We start from the raw sequence: 16,960 nt of genomic DNA, 5'->3' as shown, positions 1-16,960 counted from the left end.
GAACATGATAAGCGGGCTCTGATACAATGTAAAGACTGAGAGGTACAAATTGTGTGTGAATGTGGGTTTTGCTTTGATCTCTTGGAGGGTGGGTGGGGGGGAATATGATAAAAAGGGTTTGCATCAAGGTTGAGCCAGCTTGGATGTCTTGCATTTGCTAAAGCACCCAGACTTAAAGATATCAAAAACCTGCAAATAGAACAGGACGGCTCCTTTGAGCCAGCTTGTTGCAAGAATTCGCCCAGGACGGTGTGATCATTCAAGGTCACATGGGTTAAAGAAGAAAAATTCAGGCCATCTCTCTCTCTGTGTGTGTGCCTGTGTGTGTGCGTGTGTGTTATCCGATGCCTTCACTCCCTTCTGAATTTTCCCTGGGGAATCCTGGAGAGGTGGCTTTAGTTCTTCAGGGAAGACGCAACCATGCAACTTGGCCTGGCCAGCATCCTCCTGGGTCTCTGGCTAAGAGCCGAGTCCCTCCCCTCACCTGCAAAAGAAAACCCTCCGAGACAATGGGAAAGTCCCAATTTAGGAGAACTGAAATTCCCAGAAGAAGAAGAAGAAGACGTCAAGATTGCATTGGATTTCAAGGAAGCCCCTTCAAAAGTCCTGGTGGTTTCCCTGGAGTCAGAAGACAACCCTGGACATCTCCCGCCACCCCACCTGCCCTTGGCTGAGAAGGAAGTGAGACCCTTGAGTTTATGGCCCCAACCCAGTTCTCAGTCATGGCTCTACGAAAGCTCCGAGGAATCGGTGTGTCACGTGAGGCTGGATGGGGGCAGCTTTTGGGGTCCTAACCATCTGGAGGTGGGGGGCCTCCTCAGCCGTTACGACAGCGGGTTCTTGAAGGCCCTGAGCAGATCTGCCTGGAGCAGAGAGGACCTGGAGATCTTTGGGATATGTCCCTCAAGCCCACCCCACAGCCTTCTCGGGTCACTCCAGCGTGTGGCTGATTCTCTGGGAAGGCCTGCTGGACACCGTTTCTTCATGCTGCATTTGGAAGAAGGTAAGTGCAAACAGGGAAAGGACGGAAAAGTATCATTGTTTACCGTTATTCCCTCTCTTCTCGTTTCTAGAAAGCTTTGTTTAGAATTTCTAAAATGTCAACGAAGTTTTAGAAATTGGCCCTTGAACAGTGATAATGCTTAGTGTAAAGTGATAAAATAAGTCTCGAGCGATAGTAATAGGATAAAATGCTATAAAATGATGAAGTGCTTATATAAGGCATGCAATGCTTTTCTAAAATTCCTCCTCCTTTCCCTTTCCCTTCTCCCAATGTACGTTCCTTCGATTCAGCAATTCTACAGAATACCAAATTTAAATCTAAAAGTACATTAAATATAAGCCGATTGTTTTGTAACACCAACACCGAGATAAATACGTAAGCAGTATCGATGGGTGCCAAAGGAAAAGGGGAAAATACAGTTTTTTTAAAGAAAAGAGAAAATAATTTGAAAAGGAGGAAAAAATGGTCAAATAACTAGGACTGAAATAATTTATAGGTGCAAAATTCAGATTTCTTGTGGGCATGCAGTCCTTTTGATCAGACCAAATATGTTGACTGGCCAGAAGTCTAAATCAGATCCATCATAGGATCGCTCCTGTCCTACATCTCTCTTTTGCCGGGGGGGGGGAAGTGGGGGGGCAGAAGGAGGGGGAGAGATTTTTCAGAAAGGATCAGCTGCCCTTCTGGAAGTAAATAGGGATCGGCTGCAGAGATTACAAAGAATAAATATCCATTTCCAGCCGTCGCAAATAGTTTGGGGGTGGGGGGGAACGGATCTTCCCAATCACTCTGATAGTGAAAGCTTCAGCTGCAACTTTAAATTATTGCCCTCCAATAAAAGAAAATGACTCCTCAAATTAGATCTGTTAAGGCATTAAGCAAATCAAGTCTTTTAAAAAAAAAATTTTTTTTTGCAATACTTAATATTTATAAATCGGGATGACACAAGATACAGCTTCTTTTCATGAGCAAATGTGAAAGGAAACCTTGGAAAGGAAACTGCTCACATGAAGCAGACAAGATCTCTGCTTTTTCAAAAGGTGGACATAACAAAAGAGGTGGACTAAATGGCCACCAGATCCCTCTTTTTTAAAAAAAAATTATGTCTTTTTCAAACTCTTTGGTGTAGTCCATACCTTGCTCTTAGCCAGAGACTTAACAAATCTGATTGCTACAACATGGGTTCTGCATGAGGTAAGCCCCCAAATGCACCAAATTACAGGTAGTCCTCGACTTACAACAGTTTGTTTAGTGACGGTTCGAAGTTACAACGGCACTGAAAAAAGGGGCTTATGACCGTTTTCCACACATATGACCGTTGCAGCATCCCCATGGTCATATGATCAAAATTCAAATGCCTGGCAACCGACTCATATTTATGACGTTTGCAGTGTCCCAGGTCATGTGATCCCCCTTTGGTGGCCTTCTGACAAGCAAAGCCAATAGGGAAGCCAGGTTCACTTAACGACCGGGTTACTTACTTAACAACTGCAGTGATTCACTTAACAACTATGGCAAGAAAGCTCACAAAATGGGGCAAAACTCAATTTTGTTAAGCGAGACAGAAATTTTGGGCTCAATTGCGGTCGTAAGTCGAGGAACTACCTGCATGGCATCATTGAGAACTTGGACTTGCTCATACCATCGACTGGCTAAGTTAGTGACTGGATTCCCACAATGTGCTGAATCACAGTCTATCCTGCTCTACCTCAGCCTCACCAAATATCATGTGCGAATCCACCAGTGTCAGGCTAAAGCTCCTCTCAATATCTCTCTTGTTAACAGAACATACCATTTTCCTTGAGATTAAACATGGGTCAATGGTATTCAGGGGTGGGTTCTACTTACCTTTACTACTGGTTTGCAAAAGGGCCGCGCGTGTGCGCTCGCTTCCCTCGTGCGCGCATGCGCTCTTCTGCATGCACAGAAGCATTCTGATGATATCGGGGTCGGTGGGCGGAGTCTCCCGCTGGTTTTACTGCCGGTTCTATAGAACTGGTGTGAACCGGGGGCAACGCACCACTGATGGTATTGAACCCAGGGGCACCTGCAGGATGCGGCCAAAAAAGCCAACATGGCAGCCACAATACTCTGAGGTTCTGTCCACATCCTATGGATGTCCCAGATTCCACTGTTTTCCATTTTTAAAATACAGCCAGTAGGCTTACAACTATTCATTTAGCAACCATTAGAAGTTACCATGGTGCTGAAAAAAGTGATTTAGGACCATTCCTCACACTTACGACTTGTTGCAGCATCCCTCACAGTCACGTGATTAAAATTTGTGTGCTTGACAACCGGCATGTAATGTCCAGAAGTCACATGATCCACAATTTGCAACCTTCCCATCTGGCTTCCAATAAGCAAAGTCAGTGGGAGAAACTGGATTTGCTTAATGATCGCATGATTTGTTTAATGACCATGGTAATTCACTTAATGACTACAGCAAAAACGGTGGTAAAATCGGACATGCCTCACTTAATAACCCCCTTGATAACAATGGCAGTTCTGGTCTCAGTTGTGGTCACAAGTTGAGGAGTACCTCGTTTATCCATTTTTTTTAACAGTAACAGAGTTGGAAGGTACCTTGGAGGTCATCTAGTCCAACCCCCTGCTCACGCAGGAGACTTATACTAGGGATTTGAACCGCCAAACTGCCGACCTTTCTGATCAACAAGCTTGGTGTCTTAGCCACTGAGCCACCTAGTCAGGCTTTTATAAAGTAGTAGCATAAACCTGTAGTATAAAGAATGAAAAATAAGTTAAACATGAATCAAGGAAGAGTTCAAATGACGGGTTGGAACTCCGATGACCAGGAAAGCAGGCAGAGAAGAGAGTTGGACAATATGAGACAGCGTAGCTAGCACGCCAGATGGCTTATTTGTAAGAGAATGGATAAACGATGGATGGAAACTGATCAAGGAGAGATGCAACCTAGAAATAAGGAGAACTTTTCTGACAGTGAGAACAATCAACCTTAGGAAATTGGAGGCTTTCAAGAAGAGACTGGACAGACACTTATCAGAAATGGTGTAGGGCAGTAATGGCTAACCTTTTTGCCATCGTGTGCCAAAAGCGGGGGGAGCGCGGGGGGTGTCGTGCGCACGCATGCACACACCCATAATTCTATGCGTCCCACTCCTTTGCACATGACCCTCCTGCACTCCTCCTGATTTTGGCATGCAATGGCACGGTGGGCCCATTTTTTGCCCTCACCAGGCTCCAGAGCCTTTCTAGGAGCCTGGGGAGGACGAAAACGGCCTTCCCCATCTCCCCCAGATGCCCTCCAGAGGCCAGAAACAACCAGTTTGCTGACTTTTGGCGGGACTGGAAGGCCGTTTCCCTACTTCCAGTGGGCCCAGAAGGCCTCAAAATAAGCTGAGCTCATGTGGCCACTGATATGGCTCCACGTGCCACCTTTGGCACGCGTGCCATAGGTTCGCCATCATAGGTGTAGGGTCTCCTGCTTGGGCGGGGGAGGGGGTTGGACTAGATGACCTACAAGGTCCCTTCCAACTTGTATCCCTTTTTAATTTTCTTCGTCTCTTTTGGTAGTGAAATGGGAAGTCGAGACCAAACTCAGGTTTAAGCTGACCTTTCAGAAGGACATGGAAGAGCCTCTCAGCTCCTTGCAGTTGGTCCTCCTAGTCTTCTATCAAGGAGAAAAGGAACTGGTGCATCACGGAGTCCCAAAGAGATTTCTAGTGGGAGGAGAAGGATTACATCAAAAGCAGGTTTGTGGGACAATTTCCCCCTCCCCGCATTATTCCTAACAGCACTAAGGAGATCAACATCGCATATACTCCTCCCACAATTTCAACTATATTTATTTGTTTACTTATATTTGTTTATTTGTATATTTATACCCCACCTTTATTATTTTTACAAATAACTCAAGGCGAACAAACCTATTTTCCCAATAACAACAACCCTGTGAGATGAGTTGGGCTCAGCGAGATAGGGATTGGCCCAACGTCATTCAGCTAGACTAGAACTCATAGTCTTCTGGTGATTGGCCCAAAATCCATGGCTAAGGTGGGACTAGAACTCACACTCTCCTGGTTTGTAGCTATGTGTCTTAACCACTAGACCCATGATGGCGAACCTATGGCACGCGTGCCACAGGTGGCACATGGAGTCATATCAGTGGGCACACGAGCTCAGCCAATTTTCGGGCCTTCTGGGCCCACCGGAAGTAGCGAAATAGGCTGTTTCTGGCCTCCAGAGGGCCTCCGGGGCAGAGGAGAAGGCCATTTTTGCCCTCCCCAGGCTCCTGGAAAGACTCTAGAGCCTGGGGAGAGCAAAAAACGGGCCCTCCGGTCCACCGGAAGTCAGCAAATGGGCCATTTCTGGCCTCCGGAGGGCCTCCGGGGGTGGGCGGGCTCCTAGAAAGGTTCTGGAGCCTGGGGAGGGCGAAAAATGGGTGGGTCACGTGTACATGCATGGGGAGGCGGGATGCATAGAATTATGGGTGTGGGCACGCACACGCATGACCCCCCCGCTCCCCCCCACTTTTGGCACACGATGGCAAAAAGGTTAGCCATCACTGCACTAGATCAAACTGGCCCTCAGTTCTATTTATTTATCTCTACTTATATCCCAGCTATCTGATTTTTATAAACAACTCAAGGTGTCAACATACCTAATATGCTCTCTCTGACCTCAGCCTACCTTGTAGGGTTGTTGTGGGGAAAATAGGGGGCAGGAATATGTTTGCCACCTTGAGTTGACCAAAAAGCATGATGATGATTGTGATGATGATGATATCCTACAATGGATGACTCAAAGAGTTCTTTTGCTTCTTTAGGTCACATTAAGGCAAGTGAAGATAAACACTCTTCAGAATACCAAAAATGCTACATCAAAGAACCCAAGATAGTGACCGCAGTTGTGAAAAGCCCCATATCTTTTAAAATACCATTTACACTTGATTTGACACCCTCTCGGTTCATAGAATGTCCCTCCTGCTACCTAATTTTCTCTCTGTTGAAACCAAGGGCCTGGTCTGAAATTTAAAGAAATAAGATTCACTCTGAATATTAGTGAATGTTTGGCGGTGGGAGATCCTAGTGGTTGCAGCAGACAATCATTAACTGGGATTTTTAAATGGAGACTGGACTGCTAGCTTTTCATGAATAATTTAGTAGATTTCTAGAGTTGGTAGAGGGTTGGGCTACTAGCAGTGGTGAAATCCAATTTTTTTTACTACCAGTTCTGTGGGCGTGGCGTGGCGGGCGTGGCAGGGGAAGGATACTGCAAAATCCCCATTCCCCCCCACACTCCTGGGGGAAGGATATTGCAAAATCTCCATTCCCACCCCACTCTGGGGACAGCCAGAGGTGGTATTTGCCAGTTCTCTGAACTACTCAAAATTTCCGCTACCGGTTCTCCAGAACCTGTCAGAACCCGCTGGATTTCACCCCTGACTACTAGATGAATATTTCTTAACGCCATCAACTTGAAGATGTATGACAGTGATGGCTAACATTTTTGCCATCGTGTGCCAGGAGTGGGGGGGTGTTGCACGCACGCGTGCCAACACCTATAATTCTATGGGCCCCGTGCATGCAAGCACGACCCCCCTTTCCCCTCCCCGCTCCTGGCACGCGATGGCATGGTCGGCCCAGTAGGCCCGTTTTTCTCTCTCCCCAGGCAAATGGGCCATTTCTGGCCACCGGAGGGCCTCCGGGGGAGAGGCTGTTTTTGCCCTCCCCAGGCTCCTAGAAAGGCTCTGGAGGCTGGGGAGATAATAAAATGGGCCTTCCGAGGCCCTCGGAAGGCAGAAAACAGCCTGTTTCCCCACTTCCAGTGGGCCCAGAAGGCCCGAAAATCAGCTGGCCGGTGCGCACATACACGCTGCAGCTGAACTCTCAGGCGTGCCACCTGTGGCACACGTGCCATAGGTTCGCCATCACGGTTGTATGAGGTTCAATTCTCAGAATTCCCCAGCTGGCATGCTGGCTAGGGAATTCTGGGATTTGAAGTCCACATGTCTTAAAATTGCCCGCCAAGGCTAAGCAGGTGCTTTTAGCCGGCCGCAGGAATTAAATAATTCTTGACCTGAGAATGAAGCCTCAAGGGAGTTTCTGCATTTCATGATGCAAATAAATATTTTGAGGGGGGACTTCAATCAAATGTTGGGGTATGTTTATTTTTATGTTTATTTTTAATCCCATCTCAGGTTGTTTGCCTTTCCAGAGGAACCCGCTACCTTGTCCTCCAAGGCTCCGTGATGTCTGGGAGACATTCTCCTGGTGAATTAAGCTATGAACTTTCCTTGGAAATCAGGCACCAAAACAATACAGGTAGGTGAGAGTTTCATGGCAGGTGAGGGGTGGGGTGGGGGGAATCTCCTGTTCCTCCATTTGAAAAACAAAAATTCTAAACAACTGATCAAAATGCAGTGATTTTCTCTGGTATAAAATGGAGCCCTTTGCAGGCATTGCAAGCAAGAATGTTGTAGACCTCCAAAAGTAAACTACAACTCCCAGCACCTTTCATTATGTGACCAATCGTGAGGGATGCTAGTACTTGTAGTTTAATAACATTTGGCATGTATGTTCCCTTGTGTCTATGTACAGGTAGCCCTTGAGTCACAGCTATTTGTTTAGTGACCACTCAAAATCATAACAGGATTGAAAAAAGTGATCTTATGTCCAGTCCTTCTACTTACGACATTTCCATTGTTTCTCGGGCCTCAGAAACCTACAACAATAAGAGGGAGAATATCGTTGCTGGTCCAATAAGTCACTTTCTTGTTCCTTTTTTTTTGTTTTGTTTTGTATCCTTGCCTCCCAGATGCTGCTGTCTCCTCTGATGAAGCCCAAGATCTTCTGTTTGGCTTTGATGCCAAGTGTTTCACCCGCAGGACCCCGGCTGTCTTGCTATTGGTGAAACAAAACTTCGGCGTTGACTCCCATCCACCTTCTTCTTTCCTCTCTGCGGATGGCAAGTTAGATGTATTACCATACCTGAAACCCAGGTAAATAGCATTCTGTAAACTTTGCATCCCATTCTCCACCTATAGACAGGAACTAGTCAAGGGTGGGCTTCAAAAATTTTAGCAAGGGATTCACTGCCTGGTTGCTGGGTGGGCGTGGTCATGGTGGGTGTGGCCTAGTCGGCTTCCTGCACCATTTTTGCCCTCCCCGGGCTCCGGAGGCTTTCCTTGAGCCTCCAGGAGGGCGAAAACGGCCTCCCCAGGCTCCAGAAGTCCTCTGGAGGATGGAAATGGGCAGCTGTGCTAAACCCAAAATGGCTCCTGCAACAAGCAGGAACCTCACACAGCCACAAAAAGCCCAGAAAAACAACTTTCACACTTTACACACACAAAATTCCACATACAGCTTTGTGAGATTTTGTGTGTTTGTGTAGTTAGAGTGAAACACTACAGAAACACACTAAATCTCAGAAAGCTGCACAAATATTATTTTATTTTAATTTATTTTTATTTTTATATAAAAGCAGCTAAATTTAAAACTTCCTAAACTTTAAATGGCTAGGTCTAAAAAAAGAACAACTAAAAAAACCCCAATTAACTATTTTTTTAAAGCTCCCAAAGGGGAAAAAAACCTTACCAAATAGAAAAGGGGTCTCTAACCTTGGCAACTTTAAGACTTGTAGACTTCAACTCCCAGAATTCCTCAGCCAGCTTTGCTTTCTGGCTGAGGAATTCTGGGAGTTGACGTCCACAACTCCCTGCCTGCTTGATTGCAGGCAGGGAGATTCAGTTGCTTGCTGATGCAATGGATTGCAGGGTTTACAGCAAGGCGTTGTGACCAGCAGCTAAGGTAAGCAAGCTGAGGGGGGGAGGGGGAGGGATTTTTGCTACCGATTAGCAGGCAACTCAGCTGGGGCCGTCAGAACTTGGATCGTCAGAGCCATTTAAAAGGAAAAAAGTATTTTTCTTTTACATGGCTCTGGTGATCCAAGCTGAGTTGCCTGATTAGCAGGCAAGTCAGCTGGGATCGTCAGAGCTTGGCTCGTCAGAGGCATGTAAAAAAAAAAAAGGCTCTGATGATTGCACGGCTCAGCTGGGCATGGGGGGCAGGGGCAGGGATTTTTGCTACCAGTTCTCCGAACTGCCTGCCGCCATCGCTACCTACTCGCCCGAGCCAGTTCGAACTGGGAGCATTTCACCCCTGCCCCTGCCCCAAAGGGAGAGCTATCCAGCCTGTTGCAGAGTTCAAGCAAGGCATTTAGACCAGGGGTGAAATGCTCCCGGTTTGGACTGGATTGCCCGATCCGGTAGCGATGGCGGCGGGTGGTTCGGAGAACCAGTAGCAAAAATCCCTGCCCCCCACATGCCCAGCTGAGCTACGCAATCATCAGAGGCTGTTTTTTTTACTTTTAAAAGCATTTTTTCTACAACCTCTTCGGCCGAAAAAAAATGCCTTTAAAAGCCTCTGGCGATCCCAGCTGAGTTGTCTGATCATCAGAGGCTTTTAAAAGCATTTTTTTCTGCAACCTCTTCAGCTGAAGAGATTGTAGAAAAAAATGCTTTTAAAAGTAAAAAAAAAAAAAAAAAAACTTGGCCACGCTCACCCAGTCACATTACCCACCACCACCAAGCCACGCCCACAGAACTGGTAGTAACAAATTTTACATTTCACCACTGATTTAGACCTCAGGGTTAGCAAGGCTTCCTTTCAGAGGTGATATTCAGCTGGTTCGGACTGGTTCGCCCAAACCGGTAGCAGAAATCACAGGTGGGCCCACCCGCCCACCTGACCTGGCTCTATACCATCCTATTTAGGCAAGTTTTTGAGGCCAGGCACATGTGTGGATGGGGCGTGTGCGAGTGAAGCGAGCGCACGCGCACGTTCTCACATTTGCGAATCGGTAGGGAAAGTAAGTGAATACCACCCCTGCTTCCTCTGGATACCCAGCACTTCAGTGGTGGGTTGCCCCTGGTTCGCACCGGTTGTATAGAACCGGTAGTAAAACTGGCGGGAGGCTCTGCCCACCGACCCCGACGTCATCAGAACGCTTCTGTGCATGCCCCATTGCGAACCGGTAGTAAAGGTAAGTAGGACCCACCAGTGGTGAAATCTAAAATTTGTTACTACCGATTCTGTGGACGTGGCTTGGTGGGGGGGGTAATGTGACTGGGTGGGTGTGGCCAACTTTTTTTTTTTAACTTTTAATACCATTTTTTTCTACAACCTCTTCGGCAGAAGAGGTTGTAAAAAATGCTTTTAAAAGCCTCTGACGATCAGGCAACTCAGCTGGGATCGTCAGAGCCTTTTAAAAGCATTTTTTTACAACCTCTTCAGCTGAAGAGGTTGCAGAAAAAATGGTTTTAAAAGCCTCTGACGATCCCAGCTGAACCGCCCAAACATCAGAGGCTTTTTTTTTTACTTTTAAAAGCATTTTTTCGGCCGAAGAAGTTGTAGAAAAAATGCTTTTAAAAATAAAAAAAAAAGCCTCTGATGATCGCGTGGCTCAACTGGGCATGGGGTGGGGAGGGGGCAGGGATTTTTGCTACTGGTTCTCCGAACCACCTGCCTCCATCGCTACCGGATCTGGCAATCCGGTCCGAACCGGGAGCATTCACCCCTGGAACCCACCCCTGCAGTACTTGCCAGAAATATTTTGTAAAGGCCTTTTGACTTTCCTGAAATAAATTGGACTTCTCAGAAGATCTCAGATTCCTGCGGACCTCTTTAATTGCTTCCAATCTAGCCTGCCCAGAAGTCTGATAAGGACTTTGGGAAACCCTCGAAGGGAACATTGTGTCGCTTCCGAGGGCAGCAACAGCGTAAATAAAGCAGATAAGAGCCATTTCATCACCATTTTTTTCCAAAATCTCCTCCAAGAAACACTGACATCTTGTTTTATTTTTATTTATTTTTTTGCAAAGTTGAAAGAGCAGGAAGTGTCAGGGGGTCTTGCTTGCTTAGGAGTCTTCAAGAAGGTGGCCATTTTAAAATCTTCGCATAACTTTAATGTGAATGTAATTAATTCAGTTAATTGCTCTTCATTTAATGTTTGAGGTCTGTGGGTTGAATGCTATCTTGCGTTGTCTTGATGTTTTCTTCTGTGAAATCAGCTTTGTTTTCCCTTTCTTCCCCTTGAAATGCTTGAGAATCTCTTTCACGTTTCTCTTTATGCAGCAAAATTATTTATTATTATATTTTTCAAAATCCCTTTATTATTTTATAAGTAACTTAAGGCAGTGAATATACCTAGTATTCCTTCCTCCTCCTATTTTCCCCACAACAACCGTCCTGCAAGGTAGGTTCTGCTGAGAGAGAGAGGAACTAGCCCAAAGTCAACCAGCTGGCTTTCATACATCAGGTATAACTCAACATCTCCTGGTGATTGCCCCAAAATTACCCTGTCAGATTTCATGCCTCAGGTGGGACTAGAATTCACCATCTCCTGATGATTGTCCCAAAATTACCCAGCCAGATTTCATACCTCAGGTGAGACTAGAACTCACCATCTCTTGGTGATTGCCCCAAAATTACCCAGTCAGATTTCATACCTCAGGTGAGACTAGAACTCACTATCTCCTGATGATTGTCCCAAAATTACCCAGCCAGATTTCATACCTCAGGTGAGACTAGAACTCACCATCTCCTGGTGATTGCCCCAAAATTACCCAGTCAGATTTCATACCTCAGGTGGGACTAGAACTCACCATCACCTGGTGATTGCCCCAAAATTACCCAGCCAGATTTCATACCTCAGGTGAGACTAGAACTCACCATCTCCTGGTGATTGCCCCAAAATTACCCAGCCAGATTTCATGCCTCAGGTGAGACTAGAACTCACCATCTCCTGGTGATTGCCCCAAAATTACCCAGTCAGATTTCATACCTCAGGTGAGACTAGAACTCACCATCTCCTGGTGATTGCCCCAAAATTACCCAGCCAGATTTCATACCTCAGGTGAGACTAGAACTCACCATCTCCTGGTGATTGCCCCAAAATTACCCAGCCAGATTTCATACCTCAGGTGAGACTAGAACTCACCATCTCCTGGTGATTGCCCCAAAATTACCCAGCCAGATTTCATACCTCAGGTGAGACTAGAACTCACCATCTCCTGGTGATTGCCCCAAAATTACCCAGCCAGATTTCATACCTCAGGTGAGACTAGAACTCACCATCTCCTGGTGATTGCCCCAAAATTACCCAGCCAGATTTCATACCTCAGGTGAGACTAGAACTCACCATCTCCTGGTGATTGCCCCAAAATTACCCAGTCAGATTTCATACCTCAGGTGGGACTAGAACTCACCATCTCCTGGTGATTGCCCCAAAATTACCCAGTCAGATTTCATACCTCAGGTGAGACTAGAACTCACCATCTCCTGGTGATTGCCCCAAAATTACCCAGTCAGATTTCATACCTCAGGTGGGACTAGAACTCACCATCACCTGGTGATTGCCCCAAAATTACCCACCCAGTAAAACATGGTTTTATGGCTTAGCATGAATCTAACTTATTTGTGAACAACTTGCCATTTGACCTTGATATCCTTGAATGTCTGCATGAAGCATGAATGCAGAGATAGAATAGAACAGAATAACAGAGTTGGAAGGGACCTTGGAGGTTTTCTAGTCCAACCCCGTTTAGGCAGGAATCCCTACACCACTTCAGACAAATGGTTATCCAACATCATCTTAAAAACCTCCAGTGTTGGAGCATTCACAACTTTGGAGACGATTTGTTCCACTGATTAATTGTTCTGTCAGGAAATTTCTCCTTAGTTCTAAGTTGCTTCTCTCCTTGATTAGTTTCCATCCGTTGTTTCTTGTTCTGCCCTCAGGGGCTTTGGAGAATAGTTTGACTCCCTCTTCTTTGTGGCAGCTCCTGAGATATTGGAACACTGTTATCATGTTTCCCTTAGTCCTTCTCTTCATTAAACTATGCATACCCAGTTCTTGCAACTGTTCTTCATATGTTTTAGCCTCCAGTCCCCTAATCATCTTTGTTGCTCTTCTCTGCACTCTTTCCAGAGTCTCAACATCTTTTTTACATTGTGGTGACCAAAACTGAATGCAGAATTCCACGTGTGGCCTTACCAAGACATTATAAAGTGGTATTAACCCTTCACGTGATCTTGATTCTATCCTCCTGTTTATGCAGCCTAGAACTGTGTTGGCATATGTATGTACCAGATGAGTTGGGCATATGTAGAATAAGGAGACAGCCATATAATTTTTAAAAAATCTTTCTCTCTCTGCACCAGCTTGCTGAGTTCCGGCGTAGCCCACACACCCTCTGAGGCTGCCGCCATCACTAACCAAACCAACGCCACTGCGTCAGTGCTCACAAACCCTGGATACTTTTTGGAGACCCTCTCCCAATTTGTCAACAAAGTCCTGAACCCCTCTGGTGAGCCTCCTGTCGCCCAGGGGCATCTCCTGCTGGATTTTGACACAATGGAGGCCCTTCCTCACGAACTGCTCAACCTGTCAGAGAAAGTGGCTTTTGAGCGGCTGGTGCAGTCTGAAAATCACCTCGTGGTCCTTTTTCCCGAGAACAGCCAAGCTTTCATGGAGCGCCAGCTCGGCCAGTGGTACCTAGAGGGAAAGTTGCTTCAGCAACTGTTGGAAAAGCTGCATTCTGTGATCCAAGAGCTGAAAGCCATGCCATCCTTCCACGCCAACGCCGACCTCTTCCGTACTCTGCTGGCTCTGTGCTACTATCCTTCGAGGGGCTCAGGAAAGCTTCCCGCTCGCGATTCTGCAGAAACGGAGGAAACGCAGACCCGTAGAAAAATCCACAGCCTTCTGTTGCTCAAGGCTCTCCAGGTGGTGCGCACTCGTTGGCGAGAGGCCAGGAAGGTGTCGTTACGGGCCAACCGTAGCACTCAAGTCCAGGATGACTACTGCCGGCTGCGAGAGCTCAGGATAAACCTGGTCTCCACCAGGTACATCATTTTACCGGAGTCATACAATGCCAACAATTGCGTGGGCCCCTGCCAGAGCCCGCTCTCCACCCGCATCCCGGACTACTATTCCCACACCATTTTTCTGCTGCGTATGCACGAACAGGGCATGCCCCTCCAACGAGCCCCTTGCTGCGTCCCGGTGAAATATTCCAAAAGTCTCATGGTTACCTTTACCAGTGATCAAGGGATGATAGTTAAGGCCTACCCAGATATGGTGGCTGAGTCCTGCGGGTGTAGGTAGAGAAGCTCTCGTCATGGGGGAAGGGATATTGGACAGTGTCCTGCTATCCTGGCCAGTATGGGGTACTATCTTAAACCACAGCACTACAGTAATCCCCATTCTATCGATGAACTTCCTGCAGCTGTGTACATAGCAAGCTTGCGACGTTGTTCTTGCTTTTTATGATGGTAGGGAAAGTTGGACTCCTCCAGTTTATTTACATTGAACCCCAATTAGCAAAGGGTAGGATGAGAATCGTCATTCCCCCATTCAGAGGATCTTGAGATGGATTTTTAAGGTCCGAAGGGACAAGTTAATGCTTTATTAAATGATGTGGCCCAATATGGAAGTGTGCATCTCTTGAGTTTTCAAGGCTTCTGATGGGGGAAGAAGTAGAAAATCCACTACAGGCGGTCCTCGGTGAAATGGGACTGTTGCTAAGCAACACAGTCATTAAAAATGAAAGATCGTGTGGCTGCAGTGACTCGATAGCAGTTCTGGCTTCCATTTTAAGTGACTCATGCTGGGTGGCTAAGTGTGATGTCACATGACTGCGACTTGCGACTCGCTGACGGCTTCCTCGTCCACTTCGCTCATGGGAAGTAGGCAAGGAAAGTTGCAAAATGGCGATCGGGATCATAATCGCGGTGCTCAAACCTAAGGGGTGCTGTGATGGCCACAACTTCAAGGACCAGCCTAAGTCTCTTCATCCAGCACCATCATAATTTCGAATGGTCGCTGAATGAGTTGTCGCTAAGCAAGGACTACCTGTTTTCTTCCTTTAGGAAGTCAGCTGTATAGAGCAGGCCTCCCAATTAGAGAAACAGAGGAATGAGACAGCGAGAGGAACAAAGAGATAATGCGTTAATACCTCTAGTGATCAAGACAAAATGTGAAATTCTGGTAAAGGTAGTCCTTTACGTACGACCACAATTGAGCCCAAAATTGCTGTTGCTAAGCAAAACACTTGTTAAGTGAGTTTTGCCCCATTTTAAGGAAATTATTGCAGCTGTTGCCCTAAAACTGTTGCTTTTTCAGGAGGCAACTGGATTTTCTTTTGAAGATGTTTTGCTTCTCATCCAAGAAGCTTCTTCAGCTCTGACAGGATAGTGGGGAATGGAAGCTTCTTCAGAACTTCCTGAAGCTCCTGTCAGAGCTGAAGAAGCTTCTTGGATGAGAAGCAAAACGTCTTCAAAAGAAAAAACAGGCAAGTCCAGTTGCCTCCTGAAAAAGCACCTTTGGGACAACCACGACATGGATGACTGAGAATCTCTACAGACACTGCAGCTGTTAAATTAGTAACATGGCTGTTAAGTGAATCTGGCTTCTCCATGGACTTTGCTCGTCAGAAGGTCGCTAAAGGTGACCCCGGGACACTGCAACCGTCATAAATACCTGCCAGTTGCCAAGCATCCAAATTTTGACCATGTGACCACGGGATGCTGGAATGGTGTGGAAAACGGTCATTAAGTCAGTGCTGTTGTAACTTCAAATGGTCACTAAAACAAATGGTTGTAAGTCAAGGACTATCCGTGCTTCAAAAGTTGCATTTTCAGCAATAGCTACCATTCGCCGACATTATTCTGGAGTGGCACAATTATTATGTTGGGGAGACTGAAATCTTACTCATCTTCTCACCCTATCTATGCATTGGGAAGCTTATCCAGATACGTTCTTAATACCCTAATATTTTACCCAACTAATTTTCTAATGTATCTTATTCAACACAAGATAAGATCTCAGATCTTGGAAAACTTTCCTACCTTAGACCTACATAGCTCCTTCTTTGATGCCTTTTTAAAAGAAGCTTTGAAGATTTATTTATTCCAAACTACTGTTTGCTGATATTTATATTTAGTTACTTGTAATGCTAGTTGCTATTTCTTTATTATGTTTGACAGAGTTTTCTGTATTTTTCTGTTGTATTCTTACGCTGTTATTCTATTTCTCTGCTGCAACGAAAATATTATACAGAGTCATGTATTATACTTGATGATACTACGTGTAATATTGTTCAGTGAATTGGGTAGGCTTTGAAAGGATCATTACAACAAAGCAACAAACCAGTGTTTCTCAATCTTAGCAACTTTTAGATATGTGGACTTCAATTTCCAGAATTCCCCAGCCAGCCAGGCTTTCCCAGGATTGGGAAAATTGCTACAGCCACATTCAGGGTTCTACAGGGAGAGTCACAGCCTAGAAAACAATCTAATAAACAAAATCTTGAGTACAAAGCAGGAATGGTGTGTGTGTGTGTAAGAAAATATCTCAGAAAATACCTTTCCTAATCTCAGAATTGACCCTCCCTAGTTCTGGAATGGGACAATTCACCACAGCCATTCTACCGCGGCTGTCTCACTCCAGCCAACTCATCCCGGCTAACTGGATGCGACACAACGCGAAGTGTCCAATTCTATTCCATCATTTCTTTGAGCTTAGTGTAACTCTTCTATATATGTAGAAGAAATACAAATTTTCTTGGACCAAGTCTTTCAGTTCACATAAAAGTTGGTTTTTACAGCTCAAAAAAAGCCAAAATAATAGCCCACCAAGAATACCAAGGATTGTATTGTGGACTGTGGATCTTATTCAGTGGTGAAATCCAATTTTTTTTTACTACAGGTTCTGTGGGCGTGGCTTGGTGGGCGTGGCAGGGGAAGGATACTGCAAAATCTCCATTCCGACCCCACTCCAGGGGAAGGATACTGCAGGTGTAAACACTGCGGACCTCCAGCAAACTGAGGAACCAGTTTGTGGGGGCAATAAACTGACTTTGTATAAATATACAAAAGTATGAAGGCTATTGCTTAACGCATTGTAAGCCGCCCT

At 45.8% G+C, this 16,960-nt stretch overlaps 1 protein-coding gene across 1 annotated transcript; it reads left to right on the top strand.

Moving 5' to 3' along the window:
* Positions 1 to 119: 119 nt before the first annotated feature.
* Positions 120 to 16,365, top strand: AMH (anti-Mullerian hormone). The gene is made up of 5 exons (XM_034437752.3): positions 120 to 1,003; positions 4,559 to 4,737; positions 7,185 to 7,308; positions 7,802 to 7,985; positions 13,207 to 16,365. The coding sequence occupies exons 1-5, from the start codon at positions 421 to 423 to the stop codon at positions 14,150 to 14,152; spliced, it is 2,016 nt and encodes a 671-aa protein (XP_034293643.2). The 5' UTR covers positions 120 to 420; the 3' UTR covers positions 14,153 to 16,365.
* Positions 16,366 to 16,960: the final 595 nt, after the last annotated feature.

Source organism: Pantherophis guttatus, chromosome 1 (assembly GCF_059756535.1).
Source record: "Pantherophis guttatus breed Tessera chromosome 1, ASM5975653v1, whole genome shotgun sequence".
NCBI lineage: Eukaryota > Metazoa > Chordata > Lepidosauria > Squamata > Colubridae > Pantherophis > Pantherophis guttatus.
The sequence above is the reverse complement of the archived record's forward strand: the minus strand, read 5'-3'. Positions and strand labels throughout refer to the sequence as shown.

What these genes read in the sequence shown, in the direction of transcription:
- AMH (XM_034437752.3), top strand. Translation starts at nt 421, where the DNA reads ATGCAACTTGGCCTGGCCAGCATCCTCCTGGGTCTCTGGCTAAGAGCC. An exon ending in AAGGATTACATCAAAAGCAG is followed by an intron (nt 4,738 to 7,184) that starts GTTTGTGGGACA and finishes ATCCCATCTCAG; the next exon opens with GTTGTTTGCCTTTCCAGAGG. An exon ending in CAGGCACCAAAACAATACAG is followed by an intron (nt 7,309 to 7,801) that starts GTAGGTGAGAGT and finishes CTTGCCTCCCAG; the next exon opens with ATGCTGCTGTCTCCTCTGAT.